Genomic DNA, 21,830 nt, shown 5'->3' on the forward strand with positions numbered 1-21,830 from the left:
TCCCCCCCTCCAGTGCACAAAGCAAGGTCCTTAAAGACATGGATGAGCACATTTAGTTTCAGTCTCTCCTTGTCCTCCTTACCTTCCAACTACCGAACAATTACCCGTAGAAACCTTCGCCATCTGAACCCTTCACTTCTTTTTTCTGCTACAGATGGTCTCTTCAACACAATCTCATCCCTCTCCTGCCCCAACATGGCCACTTCTGTCTACAACAGTTCACTGTCATCTACCCTGGATGCTTTGGCCCCCCTCCCTACACACAGAATCAGGCCCCGACCGCTTCAACCCTGGCAGACAGACAATACCAGAAGCCTCAAAAAACGTAGTCGTGCTCTTGAGCGTCTGTGGCGTAAGACTAAGTCACAGCAAGATTTCAGTCAATATAAATCTGCCCTCCAAAAATACAGTTCCTGCCTCCACACTGCCAAACAGACCTACTTTATCACTCTCATTAACACCCTCTCACACAGTCCCCGTCAACTCTTTTTTACCTTCAACGCTCTACTTCGTCCTCCATTGCCTCCACCCACTAACTTACTCACTGCCCAAGAGATTGCCAATCACTTCAAAAATAAGATCGATACAATTCGTGAAGAGATTTTTACACTAAAGATATCTCCCTCACCTTACACACCTTGTCCTCCTGCACAATCAATACTTCCCTTGTTTAACCCAACTACTGTAGAGGAAGTTACTAAAATTTTTTCTAATGCCCACCTAACTTCCTGCCCCCTGGACCCTGTTCCTTCTCAAATACTACGGTCACCCTCTGACTCTATCCTACACTCTTTAACTCATATCTTCAACCTCTCCCTCTCCACTGGGATCTTCCCCAGCTCTCTAAAACATGCGCTAGTAACTCCCATACCAAAGAAAGCCTCGCTAGACCCCTCCAATCTTAATAACTTAAGACCCATCTCCTTACTCCCTTTTGCTTCCAAGCTCCTTGAACATTTAGTCTACAACCGCCTGAGCAAGCACCTCATTGAGAATAACCTCCTTGATCCCCTTCAGTCTGGATTTCGCCGGCAACACTCCACAGAAACTTCTCTCCTAAAACTTACAAATGACTTACTAACAGCAAAAACCAATGGTCACTACTCGATACTCTTACTCTTGGACCTCTCGGCTGCCTTTGATACTGTTGACCACCCCCTCCTTCTCAAAAAACTCAGTTTGCTCGGTCTCCGTGACTGTGCTCTCCACTGGTTCGAATCTTACCTATCTCACCGCACCTTCAGTGTCACTTACAATTCCACTTACTCCTCTGCAACTCCTCTTACTGTTGGGGTCCCCCAAGGTTCTGTGCTTGGACCACTACTATTCTCAATCTATACCTCCTCCCTGGGTCAGCTAATAGCCTCCCATGGCTTCCACTACCATTTCTATGCTGATGACACCCAAATCTACCTCTCTACCCCTCAGCTCACCCCATCAGTCTCCTCCCGCATCACTGATCTACTAACAGACATATCAGCCTGGATGTCTCACCACTTCCTCAAACTGAATCTATTTCCTCCTCTACGTACCCCTTCCCCAGAATTCTCTGTCAAGATCAATGGAATAACTATTAGTCCTTCCACACATGCCAGGGTGCTAGGGTTAACCCTGGACTCTGCACTGTCCTTTCAGGCTCACATCCAATCCCTGTCCAAATCATGCCGCCTTAACCTCCGCAACATCGCTAGAATATGGCCCTTTTTAACCAATGACACCACCAAGCTCTTAATTCACGCGCTGGTTATCTCTCGCCTCGACTATTGCAACTCCCTCCTCATTGGATTACCCTTACATAGATTATCCCCCCTTCAATCCATAATGAATGCAGCTGCAAGACTTATCCACCTTACCAACCGTTCAGTGTCCTCCAACCCTCTCTGCCAATCCCTTCATTGGCTTCCACTCACCCAACGAATAAAATTCAAAGTGCTAACAATAGTTTACAAAGCCATCCACAACTCTGCCCCCAGCTACATCACTAACCTGATCTCAAAATATCAACCTAGCCGCTCTCTTCGGTCCTCCCAAGACCTCCTGCTCTCTAGCTCCCTTGTCACCTCTTCCCATGCTCGCCTCCAGGATTTCTCCAGAGCTTCTCCCATTCTTTGGAACTCTCTACCCCAATCTGTCCGACTGTCCCCTAATCTATCCATCTTTAGACGATCCCTGAAAACCCTTCTCTTTAAAGAAGCCTACCCGGCTACTAACTAATAACGCTGTTTCTCTTGCTCCATCAGCGCATCCCCCACAGCTATTGCCTTTTGTATCAATTGACCCTCCCTTTTAGATTGTAAGCTCTAACGAGCAGGGCCCTCTGATTCCTTTTGTTCCAAATTGTAGTGTAACTGTAATGTCTGCCCTCATTTTGTTAAGCGCTGCGCAAACTGTTGGCGCTATATAAATCCTGTATAATAATAATTTAGGGTGAAAGAACTTGACTGGCCTGCACAGTCCTGACCTCAACCCGATACAACACCTTTGGGATGAATTAGAGGAGAGACTGCGAGCCAGGCCTTCTTATCCAATATCCAAGCCTGACCTCACAAATGTGCTTCTGGAAGTCTGGTCAAACATTTCTATAGACACACTCCTAAACCTTGTGGACAGCCTTCCCAGAAAGGTTGAAGCTGTTATAGCTGCGAAGGGTGGGCCAACTCAATATTGAACCCTATTGACTAAGACTGGGATGCCATTAAAGTTAATGTGCGTGTAAAGGCAGGCTTCCCAATACTTTTGACAATATATTGTATATCTCTTCTGTTATTCTCAGAGTGGATTCTATATTTTGTTCCCCAACCATATAGCTGGTTAGTTATATTCCTATTAATGCAGACCATACATGGGTCGAATTACGAATTCATTTGCTTTTGAAAATCAGATGTTTTTTGCTTGCGTTTTGTTATCTAATGGTGCCGCTTTATTGATTTCGAAATTCGGCCAACCAAGCCTCCAAGTTCATCTCCTGTTGCTACAGAAAATAGTTTTTTTTGTGGCTGGGAATCTTTTCTTTATAGGAATTTTCTTTTCTTACACTCAAGCATTTCTTATTTGATTATATTTCTCACATGATTCTCCCATCGTTGATTAGAAAATCGTTTGGATTTTTAAAAAATTTAGAACATGCTCAATCGCTCAAATTTGAAGACCGCATGAAAATCTGCTGTTGCTGCAGCCCACTAATTATGTGCAAAATTTGAAAGAAAATACTTAGTTAAGATTTTGGAAAAAATAATTATTTCAAAATTCAACCCATGTAAGGCAGGCCTTACCACTGCATATAGATATTTAAGAAAAACATTTTTATTTTCAAATTTACATAATAACTAAATGAAACCCCACACTTTTTTTTATATTTAAGGCTCCGTTCACATCTAGGCGTTTTTGGGGAGTTTTTCTGCTCTAGGATCAGCTCTCAAAACGCCCAACAAGACAAATCCTATTCATTTCAATGGCCCCTGTTCACATCTGAGCGTTTTAACGCTGTTTACAAAACGCCCAACGCTCAAAAAAGTACATGAGCTTCTTTTTGGGCAGATTACAGGCGTTTTCCATTGGTATCTATTCAATCAAAAAACGCCTGTAAATCGCGGTAAAATCGCGGTAAAAACCGCGCGAAAAACGCTACGCTCAGGTGTGAATGTAGCCTAAGGGTTTTTATCTGAATAATCAAAACAATAATCAGCCAACTAATTATCTCTATCTCTATCCACACGCTCGTAAGTTTACATACTCTGGCAGAATTTATGATTTCTTGGCCACTTTTCAGAGAATATGAATAACACAAACTTTTCTTTCACTCATGGTAATGTTTGGCTGAAGCCATTTATTATCAATCAACTGTGTTTACTCTTTTTAACCACTTGCCGACTGCGCACAGTATATTTACTGCGGCAGTCAGCCCCTCACAGGCAGAGCGACGTAGGTCTACGTCGCTAGCCTGTGAGGGACCCCCCCCCGTGCGTGTGCCCGGCGGACCCGATGTCCGCCGGTCACTCTGCGATCGTCGCTGCAGAGGGAGAAAGGCAGGCGGCTAGTGTAAACAAGCCGCCTGTCATTCTCCCCTGTGTAGAAACAATGATCATACGGTTCTACTATGTATGACCGTTGATCATTGTTCCTATACCTCAAGCCACAGCCAATTACAGTTAGAATCGCGCCCCTAGGGACACACACAGCCCCTCCCTCTCAAATAAAGTTAACCCCTTCACTGCCAGTGTCATTTTACAGTAACAGTGCATATATATAGCACTGATTACTGTAGAAATGTCACTGGTAACCCCAAAAGTGTCAAAAATGTCAGTCAAGGGTCCGATGTGTCCGCTGCAATGTCGCAGTACCGCAAAAAAAATCGCAGATCGCCGCCATTACATTAAACATTACATTAAATGTCATTACATGACATTAAAAAAAGCCAACAAAAATGACAATCTTTCCCTTTGTTAGTAAACGCAATAACTTTTGCGCAAACCAATCAAAATACGCTTTTTGCAATTTGTTTTTTTTTTTTTTTTTTACCAAACATATGTAGCATAAAACAAATTGGCCGAAAATGTTAAAAAATTTTGATTTTTACTTTTTTTTTTTTTGGGGAATTTCATATAAAAAAAATGTGAAAAATATTATTTTTGCAAAATTGATGCTCCTTTTTTTGTTTATAGCGCATGATCAAAAAATCGCACAGGCGATCAAATACCACCAAAAGAAAGCTCTGTGGGGAAAAAAAGGACGTCCAATTCGTTTAGGTACAGCGTCGCACGACCGCGCAATTGTCCGTTAAAGTCACGCAGTGCCGAATCGCAAAATACCCCCTGGTCAGGAAGGGGGTAAAATCTTCTGGGGCTTAAGTGGTTAAATCATAAAATTTAACAGAAACTACCCAAATGACCCTGATCAAAAGTTTACATACCTCAGTTCTTAATACTGTGTATTGCCCCCTTTAACATCAATGACATCTTGAAGTCTTTCATGGTATTTGTGGATGAGGCTCTTTACCTTCTCAGATGGTAAAGCTGCCCATTCTTCCTGGCAAAAAGCCTCCAGTTCCTGTAAATTCTTGGGCTGTCTTGCATGAACTGCACATTTGAGATCTCCCCAGAATCGCTCAATGATATTGAGGTCAGGAGACTGAGATGGCCACTCCAGAACCTTCACTTTATTCTGCTGTAGCCATTGACAGGTTGACTTGGCCTTGTGTTTAGGATCATTGTCATATTGGAATGTCCAAGTATGTCCCATGCGCAGCTTCCGTGCTGATGAATGCAAATTTTCCTCTAGTATCTTTTGAAAACATACTGCATTAATCTTGACATAATAAGCTAGCAAAAAATTTGGGGGAGCATACCCATATATTTCTAAAGCTGGTGCAGCTATGAACCAAAAGACATGTATATTAAAAAAGAATAGCGCACACATGCAAAAGAAATTATTACCAAATTTGAAGACAATCCATAAATAAAAATGGGGATTTGGTCCCACCATATGGCCATATAGTGCTCAAGCCCACCACTACGTCAAAGTACCCCATTACCAGTGGGTCCTACACTATCCATGAAAAAGAGATGAATCCAGCCTTTCTAACCCTTGGAGATAATACTCCTTGCTGGGAAAGATGTGCAAATGCACTACAGGGGACTCCTCCTATATCCACTTGATGGTGGACACTGATAGAGTACAGGTGTGTGTGGGGGGTGGGTGAGGGTTGCTCAACCTCGGTAGTCTGGCAAAATTTTTTGCTTGTTTATTATGTATTCGGTCTGACCAGACTACCGAGGTTGAGAAACCCTCACCCACCCCCCACACACACCTGTACTCTATCAGTGTCCACCATCAAGTGGATATAGGAGGAGTCCCCTGTAGTGCATTTGCACATCTTTCCCAGCAAGGAGTATTATCTCCAAGGGTTAGAAAGGCTGGATTCATCTCTTTTTCATGGATAGTGTAGGACCCACTGATAATGGGGTACTTTGACGCAGTGGTGGGCTTGAGCACTATATGGCCATATGGTGGGACCAAATCCCCATTTTTATTTATGGATTGTCTTCAAATTTGGTAATTAATTTCTTTTGCATGTGTGCGCTATTCTTTTTTAATATATTAATCTTGACATCAATTCTGATCAAATTTCCTTTTCCTTTGCCTTTGTAGCTCACACATTCCCAAAACATCAGCGATCCACCTCCGTGTTTCACAGTAGGAATGGTGGGCGGGATACTTTGTGGCATTTGCATAGTAATGGCTTTCTTCTGGGGAACTGACCATGCAGCCCATCTTTCCTCAAGTGCCTCCTTATTGTGCATCTGGAAACAGCCACACCACTGGTTTTCATAGAGTCCTGTATTTCACCTGAAGTTATTTGTGGGTTTTTCTTTGCATCCCGAAAAAATTTTCCTGGCAGTTGTGGATGAAATTTTTAGTTGGTCTACCTGGCCGTGGTTTGGTTTCAACAGAACGCCTCATTTTCTACTTCTTGATTAGAGTTTTAACAATGCTGATTGGCATTCTCAATGACTTGAATATCTTTTTATATCCCTTTCCTGTTTTATACAGTTCAACTAACTGTTACCACAGATCCTTTGACAATTCTTTTGCTTTCCCCATGACTCAGAATCCAGAAACGTCAGTGCAGCACTGGATGAAAGATGTTAGGGTCTGTCAGGAGTCCAGAAACTCATTGCCCTTTTATATACATACACTAATTATTGCCCTTTTATATACATACACTAATTACAAGCAAACAGATCACCGATGAGGATGGTTGCCTTTAATAGCCATTCAAACCCCTTTGTGTCAACTTGTGTGCATGTTATCAGACCAAAATCACCAGGGTATTTAAACTTTTGATCAGGGTCTTTTGGGTAGTTTCTGTTGTCATTATGGTTTAAAAAAAAGTAAACACAGTTGATTGATAATAAATTGCCTCAGCCAAACACTAACTATACTAAATGTACACGGGACGTTTGTAAAACTCCTTTGAACGCTGGAATGTAAATGACGTTTATAACGTCCGTTGTGTCGCGTTTGTATGCCGCGTTTGCGCTCAGATCCGTTTTTAGAGGTCAAAAAATCCTTCTCCTTTTAAACAGTAAAAACGCAAGCGCTAAACGCGGTTGACAGCATTTGGTCGCGTTCGGTCGCGTTTTGCGTTTGAAACGCCAGTAAACACACGTTCTGAACATCCTGAACGCAAATAATTGCTTTACAAAAAACGACATTGAACTCAACTGCCTCTAAATGACTGTTAACGACTCAGTGTACATGGACAGATAAGATAACATAGAGGAGGGTTCAGGGGCTGCTAAAAAAAACGCCCAACTGCTTCTAAACGTCCGTTTTATCAGCAGCAATGTACATGAGGCCTATAACCATGAGTGAAAGAAAAGTTTTTGTGTTTTTATTTATATATATATATATATATATAATATATATAATTTTTTTTTCTCCCTCGGATAAGGGTTTTTAATGGTATTAGCATCACAATTTCTTGGAAGTGGAACATTTCTTATCAAAGCACAAGGACTTCTATAGAAAATTTATTATTGTGTGAATATAGGAAGAGATCCCTAATGTTTATAGTGTGTGTGTGTGTGTGTGTGTGTGTGTGTGTGTGTGTGTGTGTGTGTGTTTTTTTTTTTTTTTTTTTAAGTGTATTAATGGTGCATTTTATCTCTTCTTCAATTAGCATTCAACATGTATATGGTGCCCAGCATCCTCCTTTTGACCCCCTGCTTCATGGAGCGTAAGTCAAGTTTTTATATTTTGGTTGCTTTTATCTTAAAAATAGAATAAAGTGTATGAACAGTATTTTAGCTTGGTTTTATGCCTTGTGGACAGTTGACCTGTTTGTGTTTTGCTTTTGCCTGTTATGGAAGTCATAAAAGTATAGATTGTCGGTTGCCAAGGTTTAACAATTGGTATGAACAGTGTGAAAGTTCGTTCTTTGCGTACTGAGAACTGTACAATAAATTATTCAATTTATTTACACAGTCCTGAAACATGCTTTGAGTTATAATATTTTTTTTTTTTTTTTCTAATCTATGATGCAAAGAGCAGGACTGAAAGGTAAGTTCATTTATGTGAGACATACAGTACTTCAATCAGATTATATAGAGGCACTTCAATCAAAAATAAATACCTGCCAAATTATTTGGAATTTTGCTTTGCCTTTTTTATATTTCACAAGCCTTACCACACAGTGTACACAGTATTGTGACACCCTTATTCTTGCTGCTGCAATGCTGGTTAGTTGCTACCCACAGTTAAGAGGGTTTAATGGACCACGTACTCTGTTTATTTTTGCTCAAGTATAGTAGGAAAACATACATTCATACTTTTTTTAAATTGTAAAAATGTTACCTACATAGTTATTTAGTCTGCCTGAAAAAAGACCATCTAGTTCAGTTCTAGTTTCAGACACTGAATTAATTAATTAGTCTTTTAAAAACTGAATAAAAGTGGATATGCAGCTTTACAAAATCCTACCCCCCAAAACACAAAAAATGCTTTCTCTTTTGTTCATTGACGAACACAGCTCCTCATCTTCATGACCATTGGGTTATAATGCCCCCTACAGGAGTAGGACACTAGTCAGACAAAAAAACGTGACCATGCCTATGGGGCAGTCCCTGGGGGTATACTCCCACTCTCTGTTATAGGTATTCAGTTTTTTTTTCTGCCTAGTCAGGCGTAAGGACCTAGTTCTTTGCTGGGATCTCTGGTTCTGGCAATTTTTTTTCTTTTTGAATGGATTTTTTTTTTTTTTTCCTCTCCTTTTATTATTTTGTTCCTGTAAGAGCTACAATCAAGTGCCGAACTGGGCGATGAACTGGATAATATAGATCCTTAGGGTTCCCCCAGTCTGGCCAGCGATCGCGTGCAGACCGCAGCTCCACGCTAGGTCGGCTGCGACATAGCCCCACTGAACATGGGCTGGCCTGGTCTCGCGAGGGCGCGTACGTACTGGCTTTGGCCCAAGTCGCAGCATTTCCTCCTGGCTGACAACACCCACATTGCGATGTCAGTTCTTGTCCGGAGCGGTGCCCACTCTTTCCTGGTGTAGTAACTGTCCCCCCCCTACCCCTCGAGGGTTTTGGGTTGGACATGGGCTCTTCCCTGGGATCGTCCGGGCTCCCCTCCCTCCCAGTCTGCTCCCCCCCCCCGTTCTCGGTGGTCTATTGCAGACCTTTGCCCCCCTCTCCCCCCCCCGGGGGTGGACATACCTTTTTTAGGTCGTGTTTTTTTTTTTTTTTTTCAGGTGAGCTTCAGTTGTTGATAGTTGAGTCACAAGCTACCTGGTTGGTTATGTTTAGCTTTGGAAGTTTTTTCTGCTGTTCCTACCCCTCATTTTTGACACTGCTTCGGGACGTCCCAATGGTCATGAAGGTGAGGAGCTGTGTCCATCAATGAACGAAAGAGAAAATTGAATTTTTGACTTACTGTAAAATCCATTTCTCTGATGTTCATTGACAGACACAGCACCCGCCCCTCTTTGGAGTTGGGTATTTTTCTTCTGACGCTGCTTGTTACAAAACTGGATACCTATAGCAGAGAGTGGGAGTATACCCACAGGTACTGCCCCATAGGCGTGGTCAAGTTTTTTTTGTCTGCCTAGTGTCCTACTCCTGTAGGGGGCAGTATAACCCAATGGTAATGAAGATCTGTGTCCGTCACGGAACATCAGAGAAATAGATTTTAGGGTAAGTCAAAAATCCAATTTTTTTTTTTTTCAGTTTGTTGATGTCACATGTTCTTTCTCTTCTTCAGGAAAAATGGAAAGGGTTGTTACTTTTTTTTTTTTTTTTAACTTTTACTGGTCTATTTATTGATTTATTTTTAATGATTTTAATTCCTTTCCTGGAATTGGCCCCTTTCACACTGGCACTCTTCGCTAGCTCAGCGGCGGATCTCTCCGCTGATCCCCGCAGACCAAGCGGATGACAGGTCTGTTTTCGCTTATGCAGAGCAGACACAAACACAGCCCACTCTCTGTATGGGCGGTCAGAGGTAAACTGACCGGCTGTCCGTTTTTACATCTGTTATCTGATCCACCCGACGAATGGGTAACAGATCTCCTATCTGCCTGTTTTTAGCGGACAGGATCGGATGTCATTGGACACATGTCCATTTGACACCTGCCGCTCCATAGAGGGCAATGGGTGGCCCGTTTTGGGTCTGCCTTAAAAACTTACAGGCAGGCCCGATCGGTCAGCCTGTGTGAAAGGGGCCTTAAAGTACTGAATATCTAAACGCAAACATGTAAACCAACTACGTAGTTGTGCATGTCAGTTTCAGCACAACAGTCAGATAACTTGAACCTTTCAATTAGAAATACTTCAATTAGAAATACTAGAAATACTCATTTAAAAAAAAAATATTTACAAATGCTGTCCCCTTTAAGAGGTTTTTCAGTCACTCTTTTTGTTAATGCTGGAAACAATATTACTAGCAAAAATGACAATAAAAATTGTCGAAAAAATAAAACATGTCTCATTATTTTCTGAAGCCAGAAATATAACGATAATATTCAGTAATAAGTAAACAAAAAAGGGTTCAGGGTTTTTCCCTAAAAGGTGACATGCAGCAGAATTTAAAACAAACAGTGAAACAGTCCAACTAAAAAAAGATATATATTGTTTGGGGGTTTTGAGTAATTTTCTAGCAAAAAAAAAAATGATTTTTACATGTAAGAGAGAAGTATCAGAATTGGCTTGGGTGGCAAGTGGTAATATACAAGTAAGTAAAATACAAATCATTTATTATGTATTGTTTTTAAGGTAATTTTACTATATTTTCAAAAACTGTACTCAGTCAGGTGACTTTACGGACAAATTACTGAAGTTTGAAGTGATAACTTCAAATCAGTAATTTTGCAGTAAATAGAAAAATAATACATTATTTTGTAACATGTTATATATGTTATAGCATATAACATAATAATATATTATTTTGATTGATTGAAAAAGTACCTTTTCCACAGCAGCAGATTCTCCCTCACTGTGTGAGAAAAACTTGGGATTTTGGGTAAACCTTATACCCATAAACCCATGTTTTTTTCTTGTAGTTAGGAGGGATGGGCTAGAAGGGGTGCATGTGTCTTAGACAGATGCCCCCTTTTATGACACTGCAGTGAGAGGAGAGTCTCCACTGCAGCATTTTTATTGGACAGCTTGGACCAATAGTGGCTTACTATTGGCCCAAGGCCCCAAGCTGTCAATTGAGCTCAGTGCAGAGGCACTGTGAGCTCATCCTCTGTCTGCTGCAGACAGCGCATGCCAGCTTGTATGTAAACTGGCCGCGCTGTATGTAGCTTCTGACAGGCCGCGCAAGGAGTCCCGTATCTCTGAAACGGAGCCCCAAATTTTGACCAGTGGTGGGGTAGGACTTGATCAATATGTGGCCATAGGTCACCTAGCTACGACCCTAGAAGCTCGCTCGTGTGTGTGTTTTTTTTTTTTTTTATGTTCATGGCAGGTGACACTGCTTGACCGATGCCCCTGATGTGAAGGGGAGCTGCGGTCATGGTACAGTACTCCGGATTAATGGCTTACTCAGTATGCCTTCAATGCAGAGCACTGTGCCGGTGATGTATGTTTAGGAGATATTTGTTGTACTATGTGTAAGCTTTATTGTAAGCTCACCTGTAGGTACAAGAGACCACAGGAAAATCGGTCTTGCTCTTAACATGTGCATAGCCAACACATATTATATATATATATATATATATATATATATATAATATATATATATATATATATATATATATATATATATATATATATATATATATATATATATATATATATATATATATATATATATATATATATATATATATATATATATATATATATATATATATATATAATATATATATATACATTTTTTTTTTTTTTTTTCAGTTTTGGGTAGTGTAGGGAAGGATTATAATGCCGCCTATCTAGGTTTTTTTTTTTTTTTTGCTGTCTGTGTCCCTTTGGGGAGATTTCTTTACATTTCTTGTCCTGGAGAAGCAACAGGAAATGAGAGAATGAGCAGAAATTTGTCCAAAAGGGGGATTCCCATTAAGACACTTGTCAACAAAACATATGTCCCCATTGGATTCATTACCTCCGCATCTAAAATTTTGGATTTTACATTGGACAACAGGATCCATTGTGGGGAGACACTGGGGGAAAGGTACAAAACTGACCTTTCAAATCCTCATTGCCTGTAATTTTTTTTCTTCCCAATAAAGTATCTCAGGAAGAGCTTCACTGTTGTGTTTTTTTTTTTTTTTTTTTTTCCATCTATTAAAATTTCCAATGAGTGAAGCAAGCTTATATCAGTCATTGACCATCCTGTAATTACCGCAGTTGATGGCTCCTCTTTGCTTCCTTGAGGGCTGCCTAACAGCAGTTGTTGTACAGTAGAGCTATCCTGCTTCGTTACCAGGTATTTGCAGGTTTAAAGCAACTATGGAAATCTGTAAGTTCAATAAAGTGAAATTTGTCGTGCTGTTTTCCAAATGTTCTCTCTGTGAAGTCTACCTTCAACACAGCAGTTTTCTGAGCATACGGAGTTCATTTGTTTACAGTATAGCAATTTAGTATTGATAAATTGGAATGCACAAGCTTGTTCTCCTCCTTTATGGCTCCAGCTAAATAGAAGCTGCAGTGTAAAATTTGTTGTAAACAACGCTTCTGCTTTTTTAAGAACTCAGTGCTAAACTATCTCTGTGGTAAAATCAATCATTGTACATGGTTTGTCAATTTCCAAACATGTTTTCAGGCTCTTCTGATGCTTTAATCCAGAGGAAAAAACCTTTAAGCTTTTATTTGGCAAAATACCAGTGTTTCTGGCCGGTAGACCTGATTAGCACATGCCAGATCTTTGTTGAATTTATCAGAAATAACTAGATTAAAAAATGCCCATTAGGGTTAGCTTCTCCTAGCCGCCTTCTCTGTCTTCCTTTCTTCCCTGACAGAATACAGATGTGTTAGCTTAGTAGCCAAAGTTTTTTATATGAAAGTGTGGTTATAATAATAATAATAATACATTTCTATATGCAATTATTTATTTATTTGCACCAATTTTGGCTCTAGTCCATTTTTTAGGAGGAGTTGTTTTCCCATCACCTCCTAAGTGAGTACTACATAGCTTAAAGTGTATGTAAACCCAAAATCGATTTTATTTTTTTTTGCTTTATAGTAGGGCAATGTGTCTCACTATATCAACAATTTACATTTGCTAAAGCTGGAGACAGTTGTCTTTTTCTGGACCTAAAGGTTCTTGAAACCTTCTTTCAGACACTTAAATTCTGAATGGAATTTTCAAGTTCATTGGTGCCCTGTGTCTGGTGACTTTCCGGCCTCTGTGGACATCAAACATGCTTGCTTGCATGTCACCATCTTTTTGGCACATCAGTGAGTCCTGTGTTTTGCAGTGGGCTCACAACATAACGTTTGTGGCTGTCCTCAATCCACTGCACCTTGGGTTTTAACAAGGTGCTGGCTTCTGTACTTGCAATGCTTTGCTCTCAGGGCAGTCCCATAGTGGGATACCTGGATGATCTCCTACTGAGGAAATAGCCTGGTGCAATTAATGTTCACATGGCTCTTGAACCTCAACCAGGAGTTGGATCCAACTCAACACTTGGCAGTATCTAAAGCTGGATACACACTATCCAACTTTTGTGGTTAGATTTCCTTCAGATTTACCTTTTCTATGTAGTGCAAGGGCCTGCCAGATTGCATACAAATTGAAAGTGTTTAGGTTTGACCTCCTATTATATGGTTTTGGTAAGTCTAAAGGAAAAAGTCTTCAGAAAATCTTATAGTGTGTATGACCCATTAGCCTTCTCCTGGATACTGTTATATGAACGGTCTTCCTCCCACAAGGCAGAGTCCGAACTCTTTTCTCCCTTGTTCAAACATACAGTCCAGGATCCAACCAACCCTCTGCTTTCACATGAGGGTTCTGGGCTTAATAGTAGACTCATTTTAAGCAATTCAATATGCCCAATTCTACTCCAGACCATTGCAACTCAATATTCTGGCTGTAGAGGACAAGACAGCCTAGTCTCTGAACCATCATGTATGCCCTCACACCCAAAATCAGGATTGCCATGGCTGGGTGGCTCTGGAGTGCCTTCCAGGTCTGGGGAGGAGTTTTGGAGCAAGGGACTTGGTTACTGGGAGGAACCTTATTTCCCGATTCAACATACTGGAACTTGGCGCTATTATTTATCCCTTCAATGCTAGACCATCTGGACTTCAAGGTCACCTGACAAAAATACAGTTGGACAATGCCACAGCAGTGACTGACATCAACCACCAGGGAGGGATCAGATGTTTTGAAACAACTTCATGTGCATGACCTGGACTCCAGAGAATGGTGACTTCTACCCAAGGTGTCTCAAGACCTCTGTCACCGGGTACAGGGAACTTGTAAACTTTGCAGTGAATGCTCTGGTGACTGTGGATTATTTCAACTTGATCTTTGCCTTTCACTAAAACTCCTTCCTGCAGGTTTGAGATAAAAGGCATTCTTGTGATTCTCATCAAACAAAGCTTACCCAACTGCCATATTTAGGAGGTTTTCTCTGAGAACAGAGGAAACATGTAAGTTGAATCTGACACTGGGAGTGAGTAGGAATGGTGTCCTGTCATTGTTGCGTTTTTTTGTGAACTGGGATAGATTGTAGTTGCTGGTGGCCAGCAGCTTCCCTGTATATATTTGCTTATTCTAAGCTTATTCTTAAACAGCCTTTTGTGAGTACCTTGATTACTTTTGCCAAGTCAATTTGGATGTTTAAGATACTACACTATAGGAGCCTTTTTGTTTTTATGCTGCCTGTGATATCTAACCACTGAATAGAGAGAGGACAGCAGTGGAGGTCTTAAAGACCTCCCAGTGCGCATGCGCCGTCTCTGCACTCAGGCATCTGTTGCTAAGCAGAGTGAAGCGGGTGGAGGCGAGTGACGCTGATTGTAGAAGATCACATCGTACATCGGTAACTCCAGTCCTATGTATACAAGATTGTATGTCTCAATCCTGCTTCATCGGGAGGAGGATCGCCTTGGGCTCTCTTTAAAGATTTGGGCGCATTGGATCTCTGTTATGGGGATCATCCCCATCTGGTAAGAGGCGGTGTGAACAGGGTGTCTGGTGGTGGTTTCCCGGATTCACAGCTTTGCACCTTTTCTGGCGGCTTGGGACATTTCACAGACTTTTCCAGTTCAGTTATTTTGGGATGTTTTAAGGAGCAGCACCACATATTTTTGATCTGTTACTATTCCAGATTCTGTGTGGCTGCTTTCCATTTGCCTTATTTTTTATTACGCTTTTCATGTATCAGTTAGCGCAGCAATATAGTCTTTTATTGTCTTTTAGTGCGCTACCAATGACAACTTTATCCTGGACCCCTCATTGACTTGTGGTACAGTATAAAGTTTGATAGACCCCCCCAGAAATATTTCTTGTAACTACTCTTCCAAAGGACAAGAAGAAAAAGTTGGCAATGACATCACTCCTACAAGACATTCTAAACCAGAAGGTGATCAACCTCATTCCCCAGGGTCAGGCAGACAGTGGGTTCTACTCTTGCATATCTTTAAGGCAAAAACCCTCCGCAAAATTTTGACTAAATCTAAAACAAGTCAACTCCTTGGTAGGGTACTAGAAATTTAAGTTTAAGTTGATATACACCACAAAATAACTCCTAACTCCGGGGGGCCTTTTATGGTCCCATTGGATTTGATGTATGCGTACCTTCACATTCCAATTTGTCAAGAATCCAAAAGGTTTCTCAGATTTGCAGTAAAAGGTCCAGGGACAACCCTGTATTTTCAATGCAACTCATTTCCATTCAGTCTAGCTTCTGCACCCTGGACCTTCACCAAGGTACTGGCAAGATGCCTTAGAGGCCTTAAGGGCTGAAGGAGTACAGATCATTCCCTACTTAAATGACTTACTGTTGTTCACGGATTCAGCAGAAGAGGTGAAGCAGAATCTGAACCTAACGATCAAGCACCTTCAAAATTTGTGATGGTTGATAAACTTGGAAAAATCCCACCTCCAGCCTTTCCAAAAGGTGACCTTTTTGGGCTATGTGGTCGATCCAGCGGAGATGAAGATCTTGCTCACAGAAGAAAAGGATTCAGGACCTTCGGCAATTTTCATTCTGAATTCCTTTTCCTAAATCAAAAAATCTTATGAGGGTCCAAGCCTGATGGCTATGGCCATTCCCTGAGTTCAGTGGGCCCATTTTCATATGCGGCCCCTCCAGTGCTTCTTCATGATGTCTGTTTTGGAATGGCCAGAGAATCTCTGTGAACTGTAGTGAACATTCCGCAGGCAGTGAAGCAGTCAGTCAGGTGGTGACCTAGAAAATCAGTGTCTAGTCACAACAAAATCTAGTCGTTGTCACCAGGGATGCAAGCTCGTATAGTTGGGGATCCCACATAAACCATCAATAGGTTCAGGGTGCCTGGTCCTGTCAATGGGCCAACAACTCATCTGATGCAAGGGAGCTGAGAGTGGTCAGAGAAGCTCAGGCCATGTTCAGTCCAGCCATAAGGGGAGAATGCATTTTCTTAGACAACATAGCTACGATGTGTTTTATCAACAAATAAGGAAAATCAAGAGCTGCAGGTCTAATGGGGATCGCAGACGACCTTTAGGATGGGCGGAAGAAAACCTAGCATCTGTCAGCTGTACATCTGAAAGGGGAACTGAACAGCCTAGCATATTGTCTGAGCAGAAGGAAGATCTCTCAGGCAGAATAGTGTCTGAATCAAGACTATTTTCAGTCAGATTGCGGAGAAATGGGGGAAACCTCTGATCTATTCACTATGAGAGAAAACCGCAAGGTGGAAGGGTCCTTTTCCTTACAGAAGGAGTCACTCAGTATTTTGGAGTGAATGCTCTATTTCAGTCTTGGGGGGGGGGGGGGGGGATAGCTGGAATAAACATTCCCTCCATTCTCTCTGATTCCGAAGGTAATCTGGTAGCTCAAATACAGGGCTGCAGAAGTATTTCTGACTGCCCACTACTGTCCCACGAGAGCCCAACAGATCCCTGGATATTTCCCTGCATGCCAGACCTCCTGCATCAAGAAGTGGTGAAGCACCCTTTAGTGGCCCAACTTTCTCTGACGGCTTGGCTTCTGAAGGGAAACTACTTAAACAAAAAGGATTGTCTCAGAAAGTTATTGAAACCATCCTCGGGAGCAGAAAATCTACTAACATTATCTACAACAAACTGTGGAAACAATTCTGTATTTGGTGTAAAAATAATGGTAGGATATCCAGTCCTATCCTTCTGGCCGTATAACATTTTCTACAGACTGGGGCAGATCTTAGTTTTGCTCTCAACACAATAAAAATCCACGTGACCGCCCCTTTCTAATTTTCTGGATTTACGTCTTAAATAACTGTTTTCTACACTTGGAAAAATCCATATTGGTAATTGGAACTTTTTAGACATTACACTGTTTGGATTGTTTAATTTGAACTAATTTTATTGGAAATTAATTTTGGTTAAAAATATTTTTATGTATTATTCGGAGGACTTTATTCAATCACAATATTTATGGAATTATTTATTGTGCATGCATTTTCACAAGGAATAACTTGTATATTTGATTTAGAGCTGTAATTACCATTTTGTTTGATCACTTAGGAGTTTATACTTATTTATAGCAGCTGGTTATTGATAGAAGAAAAAGTTGTCTGATTCACAGTTGTGCAATATAATTATTTCGCATATTATATTCATCAGCGTGGTAAGTTTTTTTATACATTTTAATAGGTATTTTCTTTTGCCATCAATATCCAATTGAGCAGAATTCCCTTTATTTCCTGTTCCATAGGCAAAATAGCAGAGGAAATCCCTCCAAAATGAAGGAATCCCCTATTCCACTATTTTGGCGTATAATGCCAAACACATCTATTAACAAAATGCTGATCTCCTCCTTTTTTTTTTTTTTTTTTTTTTTTCTTTTGTAGGTAGCTCTTGGTATAGGATAGGACCATCTGGAATAAATATAAGAATATGGGCAAGACATCCATTTTAATCATGGTAATTCTGGCAAGCCAGAATAACATTTAAAGAGGACAAGAAAATCTGTTTTGGTGGAATAAGGTAGGGGTTGGAGGGCATTTATACTCCTAGGTAGCTAGCTGGAGGCCTTGGATATCAAGATGGTTCCTCAGGGCAATCTCCAGGTGTTCCATGGAAAACGCATAAAAGGGGAGATAGAGGGCACCCTTGGCGAGTTCCATTTGTGTTGGAGAAACAGGAAGACAAGGAGCCATTAGCCTTAACCCTAGCAGAGGATGAGGTATATTACACCACCATTTTTGCCACAAAGGAATCATCCAGCCCGATTTGCAACCCTAAGATCAATCTGAGGAAGTCCCAGTCCACTCTATCAAAAGCTTATATAGCATCCATTGACAACTGGAAGAGAGGGACTCCACCATTCCGATCGCAATGAATAAGTGAAACGTTTTGAGGGTGTTATTCTTCGCCTATGGGATAGAAAGCCCTCCTGATCAGTATGAAAGAAAGATGGAAGTAATGGCTGTAAGCAAGGGCTTGACAAACCCCAGGCGCAAGGTTGCCATTGCGACTAGGAAATGCAGCCTGGCACCAGTGGCTAGCATAAGGAGGGGGAGCAGCTGGGTGCATCATTGCCAGACAGCTGGCAGGAACGTTTATTTTCTGATGCCAGGGGTGGGGGGGGGGGCAGCGCAGTGAAGCTGGGTTAAAAAAGGAGAGGGGCAGGACTGTGAAGGGCAGGTTAGAGCAAATGAGGGGCTGTAAAGTAGTAGAAAGGGACGGTCAGGGGAGGAGCAGAGCCCCTGGCAGGAAGTGTCCCCTGTGCAGATCCCTCCCGCTGGATGTGTCTCTAGATCAAGCTGACCTGTCGATGCTGCCTTATAAGTGCAGCCCCATCAGTGTCCATCCACGCAGCCTATCAGTGCCCGTCAGTGCAGCCTCATACCCGCACATTAGTGAAGAAGAAAAACTTCTTACGTGCAAAATTAGGTAACAGAATTGAAGACAGTTTTTGTTGTGTTTTTTTGTTTTATTTCAAAACTTTTGTTTGTTTTTATTTTCTATGTATTAAGCAAAAAATACTCCTAGTGGTGATCAAATATCACCAGAAGAAAGCGCCATCTGTCCCCAAACATTATAAAAGCGTAATTTGAGTACAGTATTGCCTTTCAAAGTACGACAGCACTGAAAATTTGCCTGGGTGGCAAGAAGATGAAAGTAACCAGTAAACAAAAGGTTGAAAAAAAAAAAAAAAACGGCTCCTAACTTTTTTAGTTGGCTCCTAGATTTAAAGCAGAGATGGGGCGATGGCTCCCCGGATCTTTACCATCTTTACCCGGGTTTAAAATAAGCGATACATGAGCTTCCGATGCCTATGGTGAGAAAGGACCTCTGGGAGAGGGAGAGATGGCATTAAATGATTTTAACAGAAAAGGAGTCAGTTCCTGTTGAAATTGTTTATAAAATCTATTAGTATAGTTATTGGGTCCTGGCGCCTTACTATTCCAGGTTTAATACCCGTTCGCAATTGAGAAAAAGGAATGTTAAGGAGGCCAGGCCTTCAAATGGTCTGAGTCAGATAAGCAGATATTTTTTCCAATTTGGTGTTAGCAGGCAATCCATATTTGTGATTTTCATTATATAATCTGGACTAGTAATCCTTTAAAGGGTCAGGGTGCCAGGAAACCAGACCACATGATGATGCAAGTAAAATAAAGCAGTTTATTAGGGCAACAGCAATAAATGCACAGCAAGAGTGAGGAGTGAAATCGGGAACAGCTGGGGTCAAGTTCAGAAGTGGGTTGTCATCCAAGCTGGTATCGAGTTTAGAAGTAGGTAGTCATCCAAACCAGGGTCGAGTCCAGTAGTGGGTAGTCTGCCGATGCAGGATTGAGAGCCAGGAAAGTTGACAGCCAAGCCAGGTCATGCACGGAGGAACACAGAGAACAGAAGACTGCTAGCAGTTATGCACCAACACAAGGGCAAGGACTGCAAGCTATTAGGTGATATATAGTCAGGGGTGCAGCATCATCACTAAGCGACTCCCAGGCAGCAGGCAAGTGATGATGCAAAAAAGTTTATAAGAGAACGCAGTTTGCACATGTCTAAGATGGCTGCCAACAGGAAGACCAGGTAAGACCTTGACAATACCCTCCCATCAACGGCCCCTCCTCCATGGAGGAAAAAAAACGGTTTCTGAGGAAAGCGACGTGGAAAGCGCGGAGAAGGGCAGGAGCATGAACATCAGTGGAAGGAACCCAGGAGCACTCCTCAGGACCATAAGCCTTCCAATGCACCAGGTATTGAGCTTGACTTTGGAACAGACAAGAACCCAGGATGCTGCTAACCTCATACTCCTCATGATTGCCCACAGCAATGGGATGAGGATGAGGAAGTGAAGAAGCATAACTATTGCAAACCAGTGGCTTCAAAAGTGACACATGAAAGACATTGGAGATACGCATGCCAGGAGGAAGATCAAGGGCTTAGGCCACCAGGTTCACTTTACGGAGGATGCGAAAAGGCCCAACAAAACAGGGTGCCAGTTTAAGAGTGGGCACCCCAAGGTTGAGATTACGCGTCAACAACCACACCCTCTCCCCGACCTGGTATGAAGGAGCAGATAAACATCTCCGGTCTTCCTGGAGCTTTTGACGCTGTACAGAGACCTGTAAAGACTCTTGAATCTTCACCCAGGAGGAACGGTGGGCACGAAGATGATCCTCCACAGCCGGGATGTCCTGTGGCGAGAATGACTCGAGCAACACAACGGGCTGGAACCCATAATTGTCCATGAATGGAGACATTCCGGAAGACAAGTTGATGGCAGTGTTCCTGGCAAACTCTGCCCAGGCCAGCAAATCAACCCAATTGTCCTGATGGTCACAGATTTCGCCGCAGAGAAATTTCTTCAGAGCTTGGTTGGAACCCTCAGCAGCACCATTGGACTGCGGATGGTAGGCCAAGGAGAAGAAGAGTTGAATACCCAACTGGGCGGAAAAGGCGCGCCAGAACCTGGAGACAAACTGGCTCCCACGGTCCAAGCCAATCTCCTTAGACAAGCGGTAGGCAGCAACTTAAAGGGAACACAGTGGCACATTTTGGAGAACCGGTCGACAACCATGAGGATAACCGTGTAACCTCGAGATGCAGGAAGTTCCACAATAAAATCCATGGCCAGGTGAGACCAGGGACGCTCCATATTTGGAATGGAATGCAGTAGGCCCAAAGGAAGGTGCCGCTGAGATTTTTTCGGGGCACAGACCGAACAAGCAGCCTCATAGAAAGCAACATCAGTGCGGAGAGATGGCCACCAGAACTGATGGGAAATAGCCCAGGACAACTGGTTCTTACCAGAATGACCAGCAGTCTTGGAATTTTGGTACTTTCGCAACAGTCTAATGCGCAACCCCTCAGGTACAAAATATTTGCCAGCAGGTTTCTCTGTGGGAGCATCAGGTTGGGCAGCCAAGATCTGTTCCCCAAGAGGAGAGGTTAAGTTGGTGCGGATGGCAGCCAGGATATGATCTGAAGGTGTGACCGGTGTCGGCACAGAGTCCTCCCTGGACAACTCGGAATACTGGCGAGACAAGGCACTGAAGCACAAGACAGTGGTAGGGAGGGTCAGAGTAGGAGCTGAAGAATCCAGAGATTGGTCAAAGGCAAGCCGGAGCATGCACGGTAGAAAGATCTAGCAGGTCAAGGTGCAGGTTAAACAGGAACTAGGTAAAGACCACTCAGCAATTAGTTCATGTCATAGTCCAGTTTAAATAGGCCATTTGGAGCATGCG

At 42.1% G+C, this 21,830-nt stretch overlaps 1 protein-coding gene across 1 annotated transcript in view; it reads left to right on the plus strand.

The window, feature by feature from the left end:
• The window catches only part of TBC1D22A (TBC1 domain family member 22A), an 860,932-nt gene that overhangs the window by 18,646 nt on the left and 820,456 nt on the right, over positions 1-21,830 (plus strand). The window contains exon 2 of the mRNA XM_082254309.1: positions 7,682-7,738. Within this exon, the coding sequence (XP_082110435.1) occupies positions 7,682-7,738 (57 nt within the window). The remainder of the gene's footprint in view (positions 1-7,681; positions 7,739-21,830) is intronic.

The sequence above is a fragment of the Pelophylax lessonae genome (assembly GCF_965119305.1).
Source record: "Pelophylax lessonae genome assembly, chromosome: 4".
Taxonomy (NCBI): Eukaryota; Metazoa; Chordata; class Amphibia; order Anura; family Ranidae; genus Pelophylax; species Pelophylax lessonae.